Source organism: Eleutherodactylus coqui, chromosome 4 (genome assembly GCF_035609145.1).
Source record: "Eleutherodactylus coqui strain aEleCoq1 chromosome 4, aEleCoq1.hap1, whole genome shotgun sequence".
NCBI lineage: Eukaryota > Metazoa > Chordata > Amphibia > Anura > Eleutherodactylidae > Eleutherodactylus > Eleutherodactylus coqui.
In genome coordinates this window covers 209,515,750-209,534,834 of record NC_089840.1, presented here as the reverse complement: position 1 = coordinate 209,534,834, position 19,085 = coordinate 209,515,750, and the positions used below count along the sequence as shown (strand labels likewise).

The following is a 19,085-nucleotide window of genomic DNA, read 5'->3' as shown; positions in this document are numbered from 1 at the left end:
CATTTTATATGGGTGCAGGACACACCCGCGCCGTGACTTAAGAGGCTACTTCACTTGATTAGCTCCGCATGTGTTCTTTTACCACGGAATTATGCGGGTCACACCTCCCATAGACTTCCATTGGGCCTTTGGGGCGGGTATTAAATGGGCAATGAGAATGAACCCACTGAAATCAATGGGTTCTAGTCTCTGCGTATTTTGCGCATGTAATCACGTTTGTATGACCCGGTTTAGCTTTCCGAATAATACTGAGGACATGCTGCCGTGTGACGGAGACTCAGAGCGATGCTGCGCTTGTTTCTATACAAGCACTTATGTAGGTAGAGCTGTGTTTCCCAACTCAGTCCTCAGGGACCCCCAACAGGTCATGTTTTCAGGATATCCTATAGTGAGAACACCCATGACAATGCATAAACCACTAAAAATAATTAAACCCATACTGAGGACATCCTGAAAACATGGCCTGTTAGGGAGTTGAGAAACACAATAGGCTTCACTAAAATGGCTGCCGAGAACGAGGCACACCGGAAGCGCTCAGCGTACGTGACCACACGTGTCTGTGCGTGGTGACGTCACGTCCGGCCGTGAGTTCCCGCTTTTGAGGAGAGACGCCTTTGACGTCAGCACGCAGAGCGTCTCGCCCCACGAGTGGTGTGTGTATGAAAGCAACGCCCGGAGCTCGGCCAGTCTCTCCAGTAGTCTTCACACCTCAGCCGACAGGTAAGTGTCGCCGGGACGTGGCGTAGCGGGAAGGCTGCCATGTTACTTGCGGCCTAGGTAATTACGCAGCTCTTGTCGGAGCATGCCATTCCGCAGACTTCCGGCATGACGGCCTTGTCGCTCCCCGCTCGGTAGCAGCGCGGCGCCGGCTGTGTTAAGTGCGCAGTGCCGTCTAGGCCGCCGCCATTTTGGCCTTTCCTGAGGTAATTGTGAGGAGAGCGCTGAAATGCGCGGGAGGAGCGGAGGAGGAGGCCGCATCGTGCTGCTTCCGGCCCGCCGGCCGCGTGTTACTCGGCGCCGCCTCTACAGCTGCAGCCTCGTCGCCGCTTATAGGGCGCGTTCACACCAGTGTTAATACACGCCGGGACGCCTGCAGGACGGAGCCGCCGGGGTTTGTTTAGTTTTCTTTTTGTGTGTAAGACAAGGCGGTATCTGGGGCTGTGAATACGCTCCATGTGTGTATGGCGGTAGGCGGTGTAACGGCCGGCCGGACACATCTGCGACCCGCTACAATCAGTGCAAAGCTTTGGATGTGTAATGCTTGTGCCTCGTGGGCTCAGAGGACGATCTAATAGGGCTGCGCGGAGGATTAGTCTATAGCACACAGCGCTGGCTCGTTGTATTGGAGGTCCGTCACATGGCCTGTGTACATGGAGCGGCCCGCCTCATAGGACAATTAACTGTTTTAGCAGTTTTCTGTGGATTCTCTCCTTTGACAGTAATTGTGAGGTCCTCCAGGTGTATATATGTATCTGATCTTCTCCCAGCCCCTGTATGATGCCGGTCTAGTACCCTGTGAAGCCATCTGAGGTGATGGGGTTGGCTCCTGCACACGGCAGAGCCTGATTGCCCATGTGGGAGCCCACAGCAGAGTACGATCCTGCGCCCGGCCGGCCACTCTGCTTACCTGACATTCTCTTCCCCCCCCCCCCCCCCCCCCTCTGTGCTGCAGATGGTTGCAGCGAGCTGTGGTCAAATATGTGCAGCACAATATTTTTATTTATTTTTTTTAAATGTTTGTCCCAGCCGTGTCGTTGCTAGGCGATAACACAGAATCCAGTGTCAGCCATCCGTGCGGACACCACACAAGAATAAAGCGTGCTGTGTTTTTTTTTGATTTTTTTTAACATTTTTTTTTGTTTAACTGAGTTTGCAGGCACAATCAATGTCCCATAGCATGCTGTGAGTAGTATTTGCAGCAGATCAGCGGTGCAGACACCCACCGCAGACTTCACCGCAATAATCTGTTCTCGTGTAAGCGGCCTAGGGGTACAGAACCTCCACAAAGGAAGCTGTTGTCTGCGGACTTCTCTAACAAGCAGGCGCCGCTGTGCGAAGAGGGCGAACCTTGACCGGCAACTTTAGTAGTTTCTAGAACAGCAATGTATTGACAATATCTAGTATAGTTGACTTTAATGTCCTACTTGAGTCCCTAAAGCCTCCTTCACACGGGTGACAAAGTCACGCGATTTTGTAGCACTGCGTCTCGTGAGGTTTTGTAGCCCATGTTTCTCTATGGAGCCTTCCTCTCTGCATCGCATCCTTGTCTTTGATTTTCATGTGCATGTCTGAATACACCAATGCAAATTAAAGCGGTTTAAATTTTCTGTATTACATGCGTGTGAATGAGCTCTAAATGTATCTGTTCATATGTAACATAAGTGCTGCAGACTTTGCACCGTGGAGAATCCGTAGTTGTCTTGTACAAGCAAGAAATCTCATCCATGAAGTGAATGCCAATTCCATCAGCAATAGCAGTCTATAACGAAAAATCTGCAGTGTAAATTGACCTTTGTTGTAGGTTTTACATTAGTCTGTCCGTTTATGCTGCATATTTTGGCTGGGGTCACATCAGCGTTTCATCTTTAAGTTGTGTTTTCTTTTTTTCTTTACATTTTATTGGACTGTAGCTCTATTTCACAACTACATATGCCCTGTAAGGCTGTGTTCACACTAGTATTACTGATTTCCATCTGCTGTGTTTTTAGAGTAGACATCTTAAAAAAAAAATTCTGGTCCACAAATTGAACAGATTGAAAAAGCAATAATACTAGCGTGGGCATAGAATACACAGATCTGTTAAATGGAGTGCCTTGCTCTTGTCCATCCCCATACAATGGGTCTTAAAAAGAAGAAAGATCTGAAACAATTAGTTTTCAGTGCGAGCTGCACTGATCAATAAAGCCAGCAGTGCCTGGCAAACCCCCTTATTATTTGCAGAGCCGTTCAAAAAATGGCGTAAAAGTAAAGTTGATTTATTCATGCATGAGTTGACACACCGCTGGTGTATGATTATGCTGGCACAATGTGGAACACAAACCAAAAAGATATGTGCACATAGCCAGTATCTGTATCTGACATTGTACATGTAGCTTTTTCTATGGTGATAAACTAAATCTGTTATATTGTGTCCTGTTAATAACTTTACTTTTAGAGTTACAACCATGTCAGACGAATGCATTGTGAGAGTTCGGGGATTGCCCTGGTCCTGCACACGGGAAGAGGTTTTGGAGTTTTTCTCAGGTAATACACACAAGGACGGTGTTTTGTAGAGGCATTCTGAATCGCTGACATTTGGCTTGACACTATAAACTGTCAAAGTAGGCAGAGATTGTATATCCTTCACACCGGAGTGTGTAAGATAAATTGTTCAAAAATTGAATTAGTGTAGCTTTGTCTATAGAGAAAAGTAATTTATAAAACTTTATATTGGTGCTGTGCAGCGTGAGCACTACATAGTCCGCTGCTTTATCAGGAGAGTGAAAGATAAAATTCATGAGTGGAATGGAGGAAGGTGTTGTGTATCTGCGCACACTGTACATGGACCATAACTAAACTTTGTGAGGTAGCTTATACAAGACACAGGCATATATGCAGATGTTACCCATTTAAAATGGTTTTTACCTGACATTAAACTTTTAAAAAAGTTGAATTTCAAAGTGTAAAAACTGTGAGCTCTTATATTTATAGACTGTGGTATTGCTGATGGAATTGGTGGCATTCACTTCACAATGTCTAAGGAAGGCCGTCCTAGTGGCGAAGCCTTCATTGTACTGGAAACAGAAGAAGAGCTCAAAAAAGCATTGGAGAAAGACCGTAAATATATGGGCCACAGGTACATAGAAGGTAAGGACCTAGCCCATGTTTCTCTGTAGAACAAACGCCTGGCACTTAGGCCGGCTGCACGCAACCGGATTTGTGGAATCCATGATCGTCACCCGCGCGGATGATCCATGGCATTCCGCATCCTTTACAAAAAGTAGATCATTCTTGTGTCCGCTCACATGAGCGTACAGAGATTGCTATTTCTGCTCGCGGAAATTAAATCGATGCATGTTCTATTTTTGCTTGGATTCCATGTGAATGGCTTCTATTGAAGTCAATGGAAGCACATCTGAACCGTGACCCATTTGCAATTGACATTGTGGATTGGCCACAGCTACTTGCGTCTTCACCTAGCCACTGCGCTGGAAAAACGCAGATTTGAAGGGGGGAAAAATCTGTACTGCGCATGTCCGATGGCGAGCTGTCTGGAACATCCGCAATACAGACTTTCAAAGGTACGTGCGGACGCCGGGCACAAGTTCAGGTTCCGCTGTGGGCTCCCGTGTGCAGAATCTCACCCGTCTGTGTGCCGCTGGCCTTAATCAGGCCATGCTTTTAGAGGAACAACATGATAACCTGCTTTTTGCTGTCCTTTTGCAGTCTTCAAGTCAAACAATACAGAGATGGAGTGGGTTCTGAAACACAACAACAGCGACTCTGAGTCTGACACGGATGGCACCGTCAGACTTCGTGGTCTTCCCTTTGGATGCAGCAAGGAAGAAATCGTGCAGTTTTTCTCAGGTGCCTCTAGTTTCATAATTGCTTTTTTGACTTTTTTTTTCTAGTTCAGGCTTGTAACTGAATAGTAGGACCTAAGTCAACACAGTTCTTCGTTATTCAGAATCCATTGTGTACTGTTAGATGCTTAGTAAGACTATAGTGTTAGAGATATGGTAAACAGTTTATATGGCTCATTTACATTAGCATGTTGCATGTCCGTGTTCTCTTCCATATTGTTTTTTTTTTTTTTTTTTCTAACTCAAAAAAACCCAAAAACTTGTATCCTAGCAGCAGGGAGACACTTCCTACCGGAAGATTTCCTTTGTTGGTTGGGATAATTATTTTTTTGCCATAGTATAAACATAAAATACATTTTTGAACACAACATCGACCATGAACTGCATCAGGTGAATGAGCCCTAGCTTGTTGTCGATATGCTAACATTGCGGGGTGGCGGGACCAACGCATAAATATTTGAGCTAATGTTAGGTTATTGGGGTTATTAAAGTTGTTAGTATTGTTAAGATGGGTTTGTTGCAGCCTTTAACACTGTTCCCCTTGATGGGGTTATTTGTCCTTGGGTTAAAGGGTTGAGAATCCTGCCAAATGGGATAACATTGACGATGGACTACCAGGGGAGAAGCACAGGGGAGGCCTTCGTGCAGTTTGCTTCAAAGGAGATAGCAGAAAATGCTCTGGGGAAACACAAGGAAAGAATAGGGCACAGGTGGGGATGGACAGAACGGGATGGTTACGTTTCTGTTTTGTTTTTTGTTTTTCTTTATTATTTTTGGGCTCCATGGTGGTGGGAGGGGGTTTATTCTTAAATACTCGTAAATAAATCTTTTTGCAGTCAATAAAACAATGCAAAGTGATATCTACTAATTTTATTTTTCTCTTCAAATGCTTTCTTTGAGAATCAGCTTTCCATTTTCTGAGCTCTTAAAACTTGGTTGTACAGATGCCTATAATACTGCTTATACATTCAGTGGAGCCACTATATAGTCTTTATTTTTAAAGGTAGGCGCTTGTATTGAATCCTTACTTACTCTACTTTCTTTAACCACTCTGGCATAGATACATTGAGATATTTAAAAGCAGCAGAAGTGAAATTAGATCATCATACGATCCACCAAGAAGGATGATGGGGCAGCGTCCTGGCCCATATGACAGACCAATGGGAGGAGGTCGCGGTGCTTATTATGGAGCTGGCCGTGGTAACATGTACGATCGCATGCGTGGCAGTGGAGGTTATGGAGGTGGTAAGTAGTTTTGCCTGCTGTAATTCTTAGTAAATGTCATAATTTTTGCTATTGTTTATGTGCCTGCTTTGTTACTGCACACTGAGCCAGTTTTGGAGGGGGCTCCTCCCCTGATCCTTTTAATTGTACTCTAGCACAGGGGTCCCCAACTCCAGTCCTCAGGGACCACCAACAGGTCATGTTTTCAGGATATCCTATAGTAAAAACACCTGTGGCAATGTCTGAGGCACAACAATAATTACATCACCTGTGCAATACTGAGGATCCTGAAAACATACATGACATGTTGGCGGTCCCTGAGGACTGGAGTTGGGGAACACTGATCTAGCAGATGCAATATAGTAAATGTTAAATTTCATTAAGGTATCTAATGTTTTCACTTGCTTTGATATCTTTCTGGATTCATTGTTGTGTATTTTAGGTTATGGTGGATTTGATGAGTACAGTGGATACAACAACTATGGATACGGGGCAGATGGTTTTGATGATCGTCTCAGAGAAGGTAGAGGTATGTCCAAGGGGCATCTGCATTCACTCCATAGATATAAATCAATAAGCCTACATTTTTAAAAAAGTGACCTAAGATCAGTACTCTGTTTCTGTAAAGCTATCCTAACTCCATACTTATGCTGAACATATTCAAGGGCTTCTACTGATAAGACAAATGCCAAAATTTGTTTAGCATATTCACACCCCCAACCTGTATTGAAACCAGAGACTATCCTTTCCAATGCAAATATGTTCTAACAAACTGTTTGCAGACATAGGCTGTGAAACTCTCCTAACACATGCGTTGCATGTAGACGCCAAACATTTGAACAGAGCCTTACTTGAGCAGTGGGGATTTGTGATGAGACACTTTTCTCAAACACGCATAGTATATATGGAGAGACTCTACCTACCTACTTATCACATGACTATTATCACACAAAATGTGTTTAAACAAAAGAAAATGCTCAAATCATTACATGTAAATGCAAGAAAATTGTTTACTATTACTTTTTGCTCACATAAAAATCATCGCTGGGTCGCTGACTTCTCGTGTGTAAATGCTCAGTGCGTCATAGTATGTGAAGCGCTGAGCAAGAAGTCAGCTATAGTTAGCAGTTACTTCATTTACATGGCATATTAGTCCTGGAGATCAGACAGCTTATTTAGTGTCACCTCCCCGCTCCCCTTTCCCCAGTTGCATACATTGCCAGAGGTGTTTTAGAGGCCTACTCCTCTTGTATGGTGGGAGATAGCTGTGGGCTAAGCAATCTGTTTATGGCCAGCCTGTTGTGCAAACAGTGTGTAGCAAAAACCTAACACTAGATTACATTAGCATCATTACAATATGGTGATGGTGCTTTCAGGGAGAATATGGTGGGGTAGTTTGTTGGTTGCATTAACTACATTGAGAAAATGTGGGATTTTTTTTATTGAATCTACCTGAAGTTAAAGCGTACAACTTTTTTTTTAGGTATGACTCAAGGTTATCCTGGAGCTGGGGAAACAGGCTCAGGTTTTCACAGCGGGCACTTCGTTCATATGCGTGGCTTGCCTTTCCGTGCCACTGAAAGCGATATTGCCAATGTAAGTATGTGCTTACAGACCTTGTGGTTATAAACACAACAGAGCATGGTCTGTTACTTTTAGAGACCTGCTTACACACTGCAGTATTTTAAACTGTGGACCAATTCTCCTTTTTGCCTAGAAACTTGTCCAAAATTAAGGAACATTTTAACTATGTTCCAGATGTTGGATACATAGTAATGAAGAAAATTAATAGCAGGCTCCTCTAAACAATTACCCTTCCCACCCCAAATCATCCCCTCAAAAAGACAATTGAGTTTGAAGGGGTTTTGTGTGAAACTAAAGTTTTTGTTAAAATAGTGAGAGCTTTTTTTTCCTTGGCTTTTTGACCTTGTAAAATGTTCTAACAAATAATGCCTGAACATTTTGTTTGTAGTTCTTTTCCCCACTTACACCAATCAGAGTTCATATTGACATTGGAGCAGATGGAAGGGCTACTGGAGAAGCTGATGTTGAATTTGCAACCCATGAAGATGCTGTAGCAGCCATGTCTAAGGACAAAAACAATATGCGTATGTAAACATTTTAATTGACTAGCTACAAACACTTGGATGGTTTTGCTGTGGAGACTTATGCATTAACTTTTTTTATAGAGCATCGGTATATCGAGTTATTCTTGAATTCAACTGCTGGTGGTGGTCCTGGAATGGGCGGAGGAATGAATACAGGAATGGGATGTTATGGTAGAGATGCACTAGGTAAGTTTTTGTACTAACCCATACCATATTAGTGTTCTATGGGGAGGTTTGTTAGGTGTATGACACTCGTGTTTTTGTTCCCTCTTCCCTTTCAGATGGAGCCGGGTATGGTGCGGTAGGAAGAATGGGTATGACAGGAAACTATAGTGGATGTTATGCAAATCCTGATGGTCTGGGTGGATATGGTAATGTATGAACTGACACTGTATTTGGATTTATAGCTTACTCTTTAACCCCTTATGGGCTGTCTCTTTATTTTCATTTGTGGTTTTTCCTCCACATGTATGTCTGAGAGCTTGTTTCTTGCAAGGGTGCCTGTACTTCTCAGAGATCTGTTTTGTAGTACATACAATTTTTTTCTTTCTTGGAGACAGTGAGCAACGTACACTTGGTATCACTGCATCCATAAGAGTCTAACCAAAGTATTTCATATTTTGATCGGACTTCTATGGATGCAGCGATACCACGGGGGAACTTGAACTTGTAATCACTTGCTCATGCGGTATAATGTGTTACATTATACTACTATCTGACGGGCATTCGATCAAGACACTACATAGGCAATCAGCCACAACAGCAACTGAAATGGCACCTTGTGATCGCTTTGCTCGGGATCCATCTAGGACTCCTAAACTTCAATCACAGGATTTAAATGCAGCTGTCGGATTGGACAAAGCTGCTGCCAGCGAGTGTAGGCTATAAGAAACAGCCAGCATAGTATGAAGTGGGGTTGGCTCCTGACATGCCCCCCACACACAAACCCTGAATACACAAAGTAACCCTACATCCTGTGTCCATTAAGAGGTTGAAGTCCCCAACTAACACGTTTTATGCAGCTCAGCTTGCTAACGTAAAAAAAATCTGGAGGGTGTTTCTGGCCTATCAAATCTAAGGTTTTTTTGTGAGCTTTTTTTGGGTGGAGAATTATGTTTTAAGACTTCTGCACCCAGTACTTTATAGCAGATAGTATTGATATGTGCTTCAGTCTTGGATTTAAAGGAGACCCGTCGCCTGCATACAGCACCATAAACAAAGTTATGGTTCTGTCAAGGAGCCCGGCAATTTTTATGTTTATACTAGTTCCTGCCGTGTTGCACAGAAATCTGACTCTTCAGACTTCAGTTTGCACGCTGTCTCATATACATCTATGGAAGAGCATGCTCATGGCAATCTGAAGTCAGATTTCCTTGTGGCAGGTGATCTTCAGGGAGGGTGGGAGCTGGTGAGTATGGAAAAAATACATCACCTGATTCCGTCACCTTCCATAACACTAACTTAGTTTATGGTGCTGTAGGGAGGTGACAGGTTCCCTTGTAAAGCATGAATAGTATACTGATGGAGGCAATTTTGAACTTTAAGGCTGGTATGCAGTCTGCTTCACGTCTCAGTTGGTAGTTGGCACAGCTGTGACAAGTTTACACACTACAATCCCTGTGCTTCTATCTGCTATAAAATACTTGTTTGCCTGCTGTATTGGTTATTCAGGCATTGCTCTCGAACATCTAGAAGCAGCAGGGTCCGTTCCTTTTATATTCAGATTTTTCAGTGCAGATTCCGCACTACAGATCTGATAGTCTTATAGGACCGTACCAAGACTGGGTAGAACAGATTTTCAAATGTACATTCAACAGTATGCCCATTCCTTCAGACATGCTGCAGTTTTCACACTTTGTATTACAAATGGAGAAATCTGTGGTGTATCTAAAGAATCATCTAACACATGCAGATAAAGTGCAATATGTTTTAAGCCTATAGGCTGATAGGGACCTCCCAGAACTCTTTACAGTCAAGTGAATGAATGTCATGTCTGAATGTTTCTTTTGTATCGATCTTGTAACTGACATGCCAGCAAATGGTTATCACCAACTGTACCAATTACACTCCGAAAATTGGGATTGTGACCTAGATGATGGTGCCCCCTTTATGCTTTGAGATGCTAAATCTGACATGCTTCTGAACACTAAATCGAGTAACATTACCTTGCCCCCTCCCCGTAGCAAAAGTAATGTTCAGTCATGACTGCGTGTGTGTGTGTTTTCTTTTCCCTTTATACTGTAGTCATTCCTGAAGTTCTTTTACTGGAAACTATCTACAACTCTGAACTTCTGTTTTTTCACAGGAAGGGGAAATTCTGGAAACAGTGGGGGTTACTTCGGACAGCATGAGAGCATGAATACAGCTGGATGGCGTGGATTATATTAAATGCTTTGTTGCTATTAAATTTGTGGAAGAAAGTTTAGTTACGTTTTGTGTTTTGCTCTTGTACAGAATTTGTACAAGGACGTTGATCTTAAAATTTTTAGTGAGCTGAGTACAGTGGACATTGTTACTGTAGGATTTACTTGTTTGAATGCAAACATTTAACTTTGAATAAATTTTTTTTTTATAATCACAAGGTGTTAGTTTGTATTAATGGGACTCCAAAATCAGATGGGTTATATCAATAAGCCTGCACACTGATGTAGTAAACGCTTAGGCCTCCCTCAGGCATTGCAGTAAGCGCTGCAATTTAAATCCTAGCGCTTTGCTGTATTACTTTTTGGCTGAATCAGGTCTGAGTGCTAAACACCTAAAAAATAGAACAGGCGATGCGATCAAGCAGCTGTCTGACTGGTTCCATTGAAAATATTATAACGTTGTGCTGAGAGCTGCACTAATCACGGTAAACACCTGTTTGAGGGAGGCCTTAGTGTACCAGAGGTGAATGTTAAGGGTGGTTTCACACCTGCACTTGGTATTCTGCTTTCATGCTCCATTCGGGGAAAGGGGAATCCCTTCTGCCAAATGGCTTAGTCTCTGGACTGACTCAAATAGCAACGGATGGACCCCAGGGACTATAATGGGGTCCACCCAGTTGCCAGTCTTCTGGACAGAAGAAAACGGCGTGTAGAGTATGTTCCAGTATTTTCAGCCACATCTGGAAACTAGAGGTTCCAACGCATATAAGTGTATGTGGGAAGGTTAGGATGGTTTGAGTGTGATATCAAGCCAAGAAACTCAGCTTGATAACTCCTTTTTTCTGTAATAACACCTCCCATCACTTTGAGATTGCTTCCTTCCCCTTCTGCTTTTGAAGCAGAAACACTTGCCTTGTACGTGTTATCAGAGCTCTCCTTAAAACAACCATGATGGTTTGGAGCCGGATTTCCTAACTTCAGTTCTCACACCACCAACAGGTGATTTCAGGATATCCTTTAGTAAAAACACCTGTGGCAATGTCTGAGGCACTGACAATAATTGCATCACCTGTGCAATACTGAGGAAATCCTGAAAACATGACCTGTTGGGGGTCCATGAGGACTGGAGTAGGGAAATACTGGTTTAGAGCCTCACTGCAAGCAATTCATTGACCATAAGAGGAGGTTTTGACAACTGTACAATTGAAACAAGGTTGTGTAACTTTATTCTTAAGCATTAACCTAAAACTTTTGAAGGGTTTTTCCATTATAGACACTTTTATGATACAGGATATAGTTACTGCCCTTTGTACAGATTTCTGATTTTGTTTCGCTTGCTATGATCATCTTACCTCTACAGACATCTATAAGGAGGGAGACTAGGCAGAGAGCCTCAGACATGGCTACAGCATCTAGTATAAGATTACAGGTACATGGCTCTGTACTGCTGCATAATGTCCTCCATACTGCTGTTATGAGGGTGTGCTACATAAAGGATGAGAGAGCAGGATCTAGTGTTATAGGAGGTGACATAATAGCAATACACCCACAACACCAGCTCTGAGAGGATGCAGCCCGTAAAGAGGAAAATTGGTGAAAATGTAGTTATGGCTAGAAAGCTTTTCTCCATGTACACAACAGCTTATTCTGGAAGTGCGTCAAGTGCTGTGGACTGTAACAACCATGTCCTGTACTTTATCTTTGACAACACTCCCATCATGCACTCCACATTTATACATGGTGGTCACAAATAAGGTATAATTCTTGGGTTGTTCCCTGAATGGACAGTTCAGCTTTTAAGGGCTTTTTTACACAGAAGTATTATGCACTTTACACTGAACAATCATTCAGTTTCACATGATCCAGTGATGACCGCAGCCAGCGACTGAACAACAAATGATTTGCTCATCCGTTGAGTTTAGGCAAGCATAAAAATCAAATTATGGTCTTCTGCATAAACAAGCAATTTGCTCACTACTTACTGCCTGTTCATGTAAATGGGGGTGGTTGGAAGAGACCAGAGACCAGCTCCTCTTTTCAATGAACAACTATTGCTCCTATGTGAAAGCACTGGGACGGTCCCTGACAATTAAAGGGGTTGTCCCGTGGCAGCAAGTGGGGTTAAGCACTTCTGTATGGCCATATTAATGCACTTTGTAATATACATCGTGCATTAAATATGAGCCATACAGAAGTTATAAACTTACCTCCTCCGGTGCTGGCGTCCCAGTCTCCATGGCGATGACTAACGCTGCCTTCTCCTTCCATTAGACGCGCTTGCGCTGTGCGGTCTTCTGTTCTGTTGAATGGGGCCGCTCTGGCGCGAGTACGCTGGAGAAGCCCCATTCAACAGAACAGAAGACCAGACAGCGCAAGCGCGCCTAATGGAAGGAGAAGGCAGCGTTAGTCGGTGCCATGGAGACGGGGACGCCAGCACCGGAGGAGGTAAGTGTATAACTTCTGTATGGCTCATATTTAATGCACGATGTATATTACAAAGTGCATTAATATGGCCATACAGAAGTGCTTACCCCACTTGCTGCCACGGGACAACCCCTTTAATGGACAGCTACTTCTAAACGACAAGTGTACTTGACTGCTGTACTTGGACAAGGCTCCAACGAAGATGTGTAGAATTGATGGAAACTAATAGTTTCTAGATCTTCAGCCTGAAGACCTGTTGAAAAACATGAACTAAACAAATAGTAAAAAGTGAATGGATTAGACAGTTTAAAAACTGGCCAACAGAAGACTAGGAACAGATAATAAACTACAGCATTTTGTTTTATTACAACTTTTTACAATTTCAGTTGGGAAAATTATGCATAATATACAGCTCATCTTTGACAAAACTGATTTAGAGTAGCAAGTACAATATGGCAGATGACAGCCTGGAGAACAGATGGGAAAATCCATTGTTTAGCACATGAAGCATCCCAGCCATTCAGGTGATGATATAGCGCTTAATGAGCGCCTTTGGACAGGCAGGCTCTACATTGTGCAAGGTGTAACATGAAGCAGCAGCACAGGTCGATGCTAGAGCAATATCTGGTCCTTCAGGTGTGGCTGGGCTCAGAAGGAATTTGCTGCAACAAGACTTTGTGCAGGTTGCTCCCCATGTCACAATGATGAAGTGACATTCCCTTGAGGGTCCGTGGCAGTGAGGGGGTTACCCTGGTCAGGCAGCTTCTCAGATGTGAATCCCATAGGGAACTTATGCACAGTTCTATATTTGGAGATGAGACCATAAGAGAAGCTCAAACTGATGAACGTGCCTTGGGCGCACAATACCTGTAACTGAACATCACAAGGAAGTTGCTTGTACTATGCCTGAATGAGTTCAAAGCATTGAATGTCCAAAAGGTCATTTCATAAATTAAACTGGACCTTTTTATGTGTGCTGAAAAAATGGTAGTGTAAAATAAATTTGGCCCAACACTGCACTTTTTCTTGCAAAAACATCACTTAAAACTTGCTATTTTTGCTGCGATTCTTTTTAAAAATCGCATCGCACAAAAGGCAAGTTTGTGCTCTGCGATGCGATAAAAAGGAGGCTTCATAGGGAAACATGGGAGATTTAAAAACAAAAAACAAAACATGCAATTTCTTCTCAACATCACGAGTGAAAACCTCACAAATGTGAAGGAAACCACTGAAAATCATAAGTTTCATAATTCTGAGTGTTCACTCCTTGTATCTCACCAAAATCGTGTAATTTTATCGCCAGTGTGAAGGCGCCCTGATGCAGATGAACAGTCTTTTTGGCTTCACTGAGGGATCGGCTTACAACTGCTGCCCACAGAAGTCTATGGAAGGGGACGCTGAGGCTTGTAATTAGTGTTCTACTGCTTCACACATATGCTGGATTCACAGCTATCTTATGGTTGTATAATGTGTGGTGTTGCTGCTTCTGACGTGCTACAGGCAGCAGCAGGATCTCTACTGCACTTTTCCATGTGTGCCATCTATGGGAGACAATACAGCCGCTGGTCTAGATCCGCTCTGGAGCTGTACTTGGGGGGGGGGGGAAAGGCTGAGTTCACACAGGGCGGAATTCCCACATAGAAATCCCACCTGCTATCTTAAGCCTGAGACTAAGCAGCAAAGTGGACGAGATTGCAATAATCTCGTCCTGACCCTGCGGCTTGTCAATTATATCGCCATTTCCCCTGCGGGCTCTCCTCTCTATGGGGAGAGATGGCCACAGCGGAATAAGCAGCTTTAAAAACCCATGGCAAATGTCTCAGGACTTTAGCTGCGGAAATGTCGCAGAATTTCCTTGCAGTCCCGCTGCAGACGATCCACGATATTTTCACCCCATGTGAACCCAGCCTTAACACAGAAGTATTATGCACTTTACACTGAGCTGATGCCCGCAGAGGAGAAGACTGCTGAAAAATAAATGTAGCATACAAATCATAGAATGGTTCTAAATGCTATTCCATCTCATGTACAAATACAATTACTTATTCAGAAAACTCTCCTGAAACAACAGGTACGCTTTAAGCATTACCCATTCTAATCAATGCGCTCTTTGTACAATACAGGACACCTCCTCCAGCACTAGAGGCTCCCCATATAACACCCCCATTTTAGCCAAAAGATGATGCTTCTGTACAGGAGACCCGCTGTATCAACTCAGAGTTGTGTCATAGTTAAATAAAAAGAGGTTTTGTAACCTGGACAACAGCTTTTAAAGAGCATTTTCTTCTAAGAGACGATCACTAATAAACATAAAGCATTAAGATATTTGCTACGGGTAAAGGAATAGTCACTGACATTTAAGAAAAAAACAACAACTTGTGCTTATGTGATAAGTAGCAAAATGAGATAAGTACCGTAACTATCAATGTGATAACTTATAAAAGTGAAATTCCCTTTATTTACCTAAAAAGATGTTTTTGTTCTCAGAAAATTCCTCTAAAGTGCTGTCCACTGCCGGTTGTCATGTGAAGTCCATCTCTAGCAATAGAGTTACCAAGATGGATAACAGGAAGTACAAAAAATACTCAAAATCTGACAAATGATGATAAACTGTACAGGAGAGACCCACCAAGTGTGTGGCACTCAGTGATGCCCTCAAAAAGGTGTATGGCAGGAAATCCTTAATTTAATTCTTTGAACCGTAGGGGTGAGTCGCCTCTTCTAAAAACACCTTGAACCAATGTAGAAAAAAAGATAAATAGGAGATGGCGCTAAGAATGGTCACGGAATGTATATGGTAAATTCCAAGGAAATAGTAGCTACGCACAAAGTTGGGGGAGACCTAGGTGGAATGATCCAAGAGCCAATGTATATACAAATTGTAGTATCAACCTAAGTAAAGCTGGAGTAATGAAATGCTTTTATTGAATAAATTCCAATGCACTTCTAGCAGCCCCCTTCCTTAGAAAATACAAGTGTAAACTTAGGGCTTTAACCCACTAGCGTTTTATTTCAATGGGACTTTCTAATGTTAAAATCGCATCGCACAAAAATAGCAAAAGCACAAACTTGCGATTTTAACATTAGATATCGCTGCGATATCGCAGCGTTAAAAAACCGCTGGTGGGTAAAAGCCCTTACATTTGGTCTAAGAGGCATGTCTTGATCACTGCTAGCTCCCATATGAGCAGCAGCGTTCTGCCCAGAACTTTCCCAGATGCAGAAGTCATCCCACCCGGAAGTAGAAAGGGCTGGAATCTGTGTGCGTTCCACTGCTGAACTGGAAATGGGCCCGTGTTCCAAGCAATGGAATGCAACTGCGATATCCCTCAAATATTGAGGTCTGCCCAAGGGTCACTGCAACATTAAGTGCAGTGGAAACTACTAACCAGAAACAGAAGTGGTGCATTCCATGGTAACGGACAGGACACGACCAGGCAAATTTTTTCACATTTTTTATTTTTTTTTAAATATATTTTTGTCTGAAACTTTAAAAATAGCTATAGGTAGTTAAACTATGCACTGTGACAAATGTATCTGTGTCACACCTACCTCCTAACTTTCTATCAACTCTTAGTAAATGACATGTGACTTTTAGTAACTAACAGGACATCTTGAGATAGATCTTGGAGGGTTGAGCCAGGTCCCCCCCCCCCCCACCCCCCCAAAAAAAAAGTGGTATTTACCATATTCATTGAAATTACGCCACCAAATATTTCTGGACCACTCTATTTACAGGATTTATGTTCTCGTCTGCTATTCATCTCTTTTCTACACTGGATAACAGGTTATTTAGAGGATGTTGTCTCATGTTGCCCATAGAAGTCTAAGAAGCAGGGATGGGTGAGTAAGCTGATGCAGAATGAGAGAGAAGCAGAGACTCAGATGCTGCTGCAGCTAATAGTGATTACTGTGTCACTGCTACTGAACACACAGCTACACTGCTCAATACTACTGTATAATGTCCTTCATGATGCTGTTACTTATGAAGTTGTGCTATAGAGAGATAGGGAGCAGCATCTGCTATTTTCTTCCATGTGCAGTGGATACGAGACATTATAGCAGCTATTCTCCACTCACCAGCTATGGGAAGACTGAATTAGATATACAACCAGTAGAGGGGAAAACTGGTGAAAATGACATATACAAGTCATATACAGTGGCCAGAAATAGTGTTATTCCTTATGTACACACTCAGCAGCTTATTCTGAAAGTAAACACAGGTCAGCTTATGCTTTAAAGCTTCACAACCCTGTAAAAAACTTACTCTTCTGTTGACTTTGCATCTGCAGTAATCATCTTCTTCCTGTATTCTACAATAACTTAAAAAAAGCTAAACTTGGGCAAAATATATATAAAAAAGAAGACAAACTCAAACAGTACGAAAATACTCTTTACTATTAATTGAGTTATTTAACCATTAATACATCACTTCTGGCTGTGTAGATATACAAATCTCTATAACATTCATGTGTAACAGATATTTTTATGTATTACAAATGTATATAGATAGGACAAATTCTACTTATATTCTGTACTATATAGATCAGTAAAACGGATGTCTCTTTATCATTTCTTATCGATGTCTCTATATGCAGCGCTAGAATGATATATCTTTAATTAGCTTATATTGTGGAGCAGATTCTACTCCTGAGTCCTTCATGTATGATATTTCAATTTTTCTAGGCTTGGTTATAATATCTTTATCACTATTTGGGAAAGCAAAGTATAATATGTGACAAATAATAGGTTAAAAAAAAGGAGAAAGGAAAGAAAATATCAATTAATATCAGCCTTATAGTTGCTGTCTTCTATCATTGCTGTAAACATTATCCTCCTAGGAAAACCAGGTGACAATATGGGTTATATATACAAACACAGTTCCTACAGTAATGCCGCCCAGCTTTTCCAGATACCTAAATACCAAAACTGCATCAGTTGTTATGCAAATACTGTATATGGCTCCTTTCCGTACATCGGAGGTTTCTGCTGGGAGGATTCATGACGGAAATCTCTGACATATAATTTTAATGGATGCCATTTAGAAGTGTTCATAATAAATAGGCTGCACTTATAAAGAAATAGGTATACTGCACAGTATACATCTGTTGTTACAAGAGCTTCGTGTGGCGCAGAGTGTTAATGCAGTAGACTGCAGTCCTAAGCTCTCGCTCACAACCTGAAGGTTGCAGGTTCAATATCTTTATCACATTTTACCGACCTCGTAAGGATGGAAGGCTGAGTCAACCTTGAGCTGGCTACCTGAACCTGGAGCAGCTTCTAAAAGCCATTTAGGATACCATGAAATAGAAGAACTCAGGGAAGCACATTGTACAGAATGATATGTTTGAGGAATTGGGATTCTGATAAATCCTCTTTTCCCTTTAAAGACATGATGGGTTTTCTTAAATATATGATTGAAGCAAAAGGAGACAGCTGCAGCAGTGTTTAAACTAAAGATTACAGCGACTTTTGTAGCCAGGTCCTTAGTTATCGGACTAGAACAGTTTAAGGAACATTTTAGTAGATCCCCAGAAAATAGCGCTTAGACTCCCTGCCCACATGGAATTTATGACAGATGCTTAGGTAGAAGCCATAAGTCTGTTGGCTCATTTGGCCTCATCAAATTCGTTCTTTTGAGTTAAGTGATTGTTGGGGGACGCAGAATCCAAAAACAACTGTGCCATTCCATGTAATGGGGATTGCCTTTTTGGTTCTTAGCTTGAGGACTTGCTGGAGAAGGTTTCAGAAAGAAAGAAGAGGTTACCCCAGTCCCCTTCTTGGTAGGTGGCATAAAAATGTGCAGATGATCAAGGAAGATAAAAATTAAAGAGGCAAAATATGGAGATTCTCAGAGAAAAAGTTGGTGGAGGAAAGAGGATGCTGTTAAATTCCCCAAACTAAGATGGCAAGAAGAAATTCAATGACACCAGATGTAGAGTACGGGGATGCTTAAAAGACTTATTTCCAGTCTAATTCACATTTCAAAAAGTCAGTGGTTTCTAGGTACTGTATGAGAGGTCTTAAATTAACTCCCTCACATTTGGGATTTCAGTGTATACAAAGCTAGTGGTGGAGATGGTGGCCCACAAGAGGCAGTTCAATATACTCAACATTGCATACTTGGGCAACCTCCTGATTTGCAGTGCTTCTCCAGATTTCTTGCCTCAACAAGTAAAGAATGTTCTATCGATTTTGCAGGATCTAGGGTGGAAAATAAACTAAGACACATTTCCTCTGACTTTTTCATTGTTACAAATCTTTCTATAAATTCCGAAATGAGTTCCTTCCTCCCAGAGGTTTCAGAAATGGCAGGAGCTGTATATTATTACCCAAGTCTAACAATAAAACGAACAGTGTGGTCCTGGCCACCTAAAGGGGCTGTACCACCCACTTGTAAAGCT

General features: G+C 42.2%; 2 protein-coding genes across 10 annotated transcripts in view; one reads left to right on the top strand and one right to left on the bottom strand.

Moving 5' to 3' along the window:
• The first annotated feature begins 579 nt into the window (after positions 1-579).
• HNRNPH3 (heterogeneous nuclear ribonucleoprotein H3) lies at positions 580-10,464 on the top strand. 8 transcript variants are annotated; one of them, XM_066600655.1, is made up of 12 exons: positions 611-720; positions 3,155-3,243; positions 3,691-3,846; positions 4,426-4,566; positions 5,134-5,272; positions 5,623-5,807; positions 6,229-6,315; positions 7,270-7,382; positions 7,759-7,894; positions 7,976-8,080; positions 8,176-8,265; positions 10,200-10,464. In XM_066600655.1, the coding sequence occupies exons 2-12, from the start codon at positions 3,165-3,167 to the stop codon at positions 10,280-10,282; spliced, it is 1,314 nt and encodes a 437-aa protein (XP_066456752.1). In that variant the 5' UTR covers positions 611-720; positions 3,155-3,164; the 3' UTR covers positions 10,283-10,464. The 8 variants fall into 8 exon arrangements, with proteins under 8 accessions (XP_066456756.1, XP_066456758.1, XP_066456752.1 ...); XM_066600656.1 differs by having other exon boundaries at positions 8,176-8,270; XM_066600658.1 differs by lacking the exon at positions 3,691-3,846.
• A 5,906-nt stretch (positions 10,465-16,370) lies between these two features.
• RUFY2 (RUN and FYVE domain containing 2) overlaps positions 16,371-19,085 on the bottom strand; it is a 37,393-nt gene continuing 34,678 nt past the window's right edge. The window contains exon 14 of one of the 2 annotated variants that reach the window (XM_066600652.1): positions 16,371-18,885. In XM_066600652.1, the coding sequence (XP_066456749.1) occupies positions 18,849-18,885 (37 nt within the window). In that variant the 3' untranslated portion in view covers positions 16,371-18,848. The remainder of the gene's footprint in view (positions 18,886-19,085) is intronic. The other variant, XM_066600651.1, reaches the window with a different exon arrangement.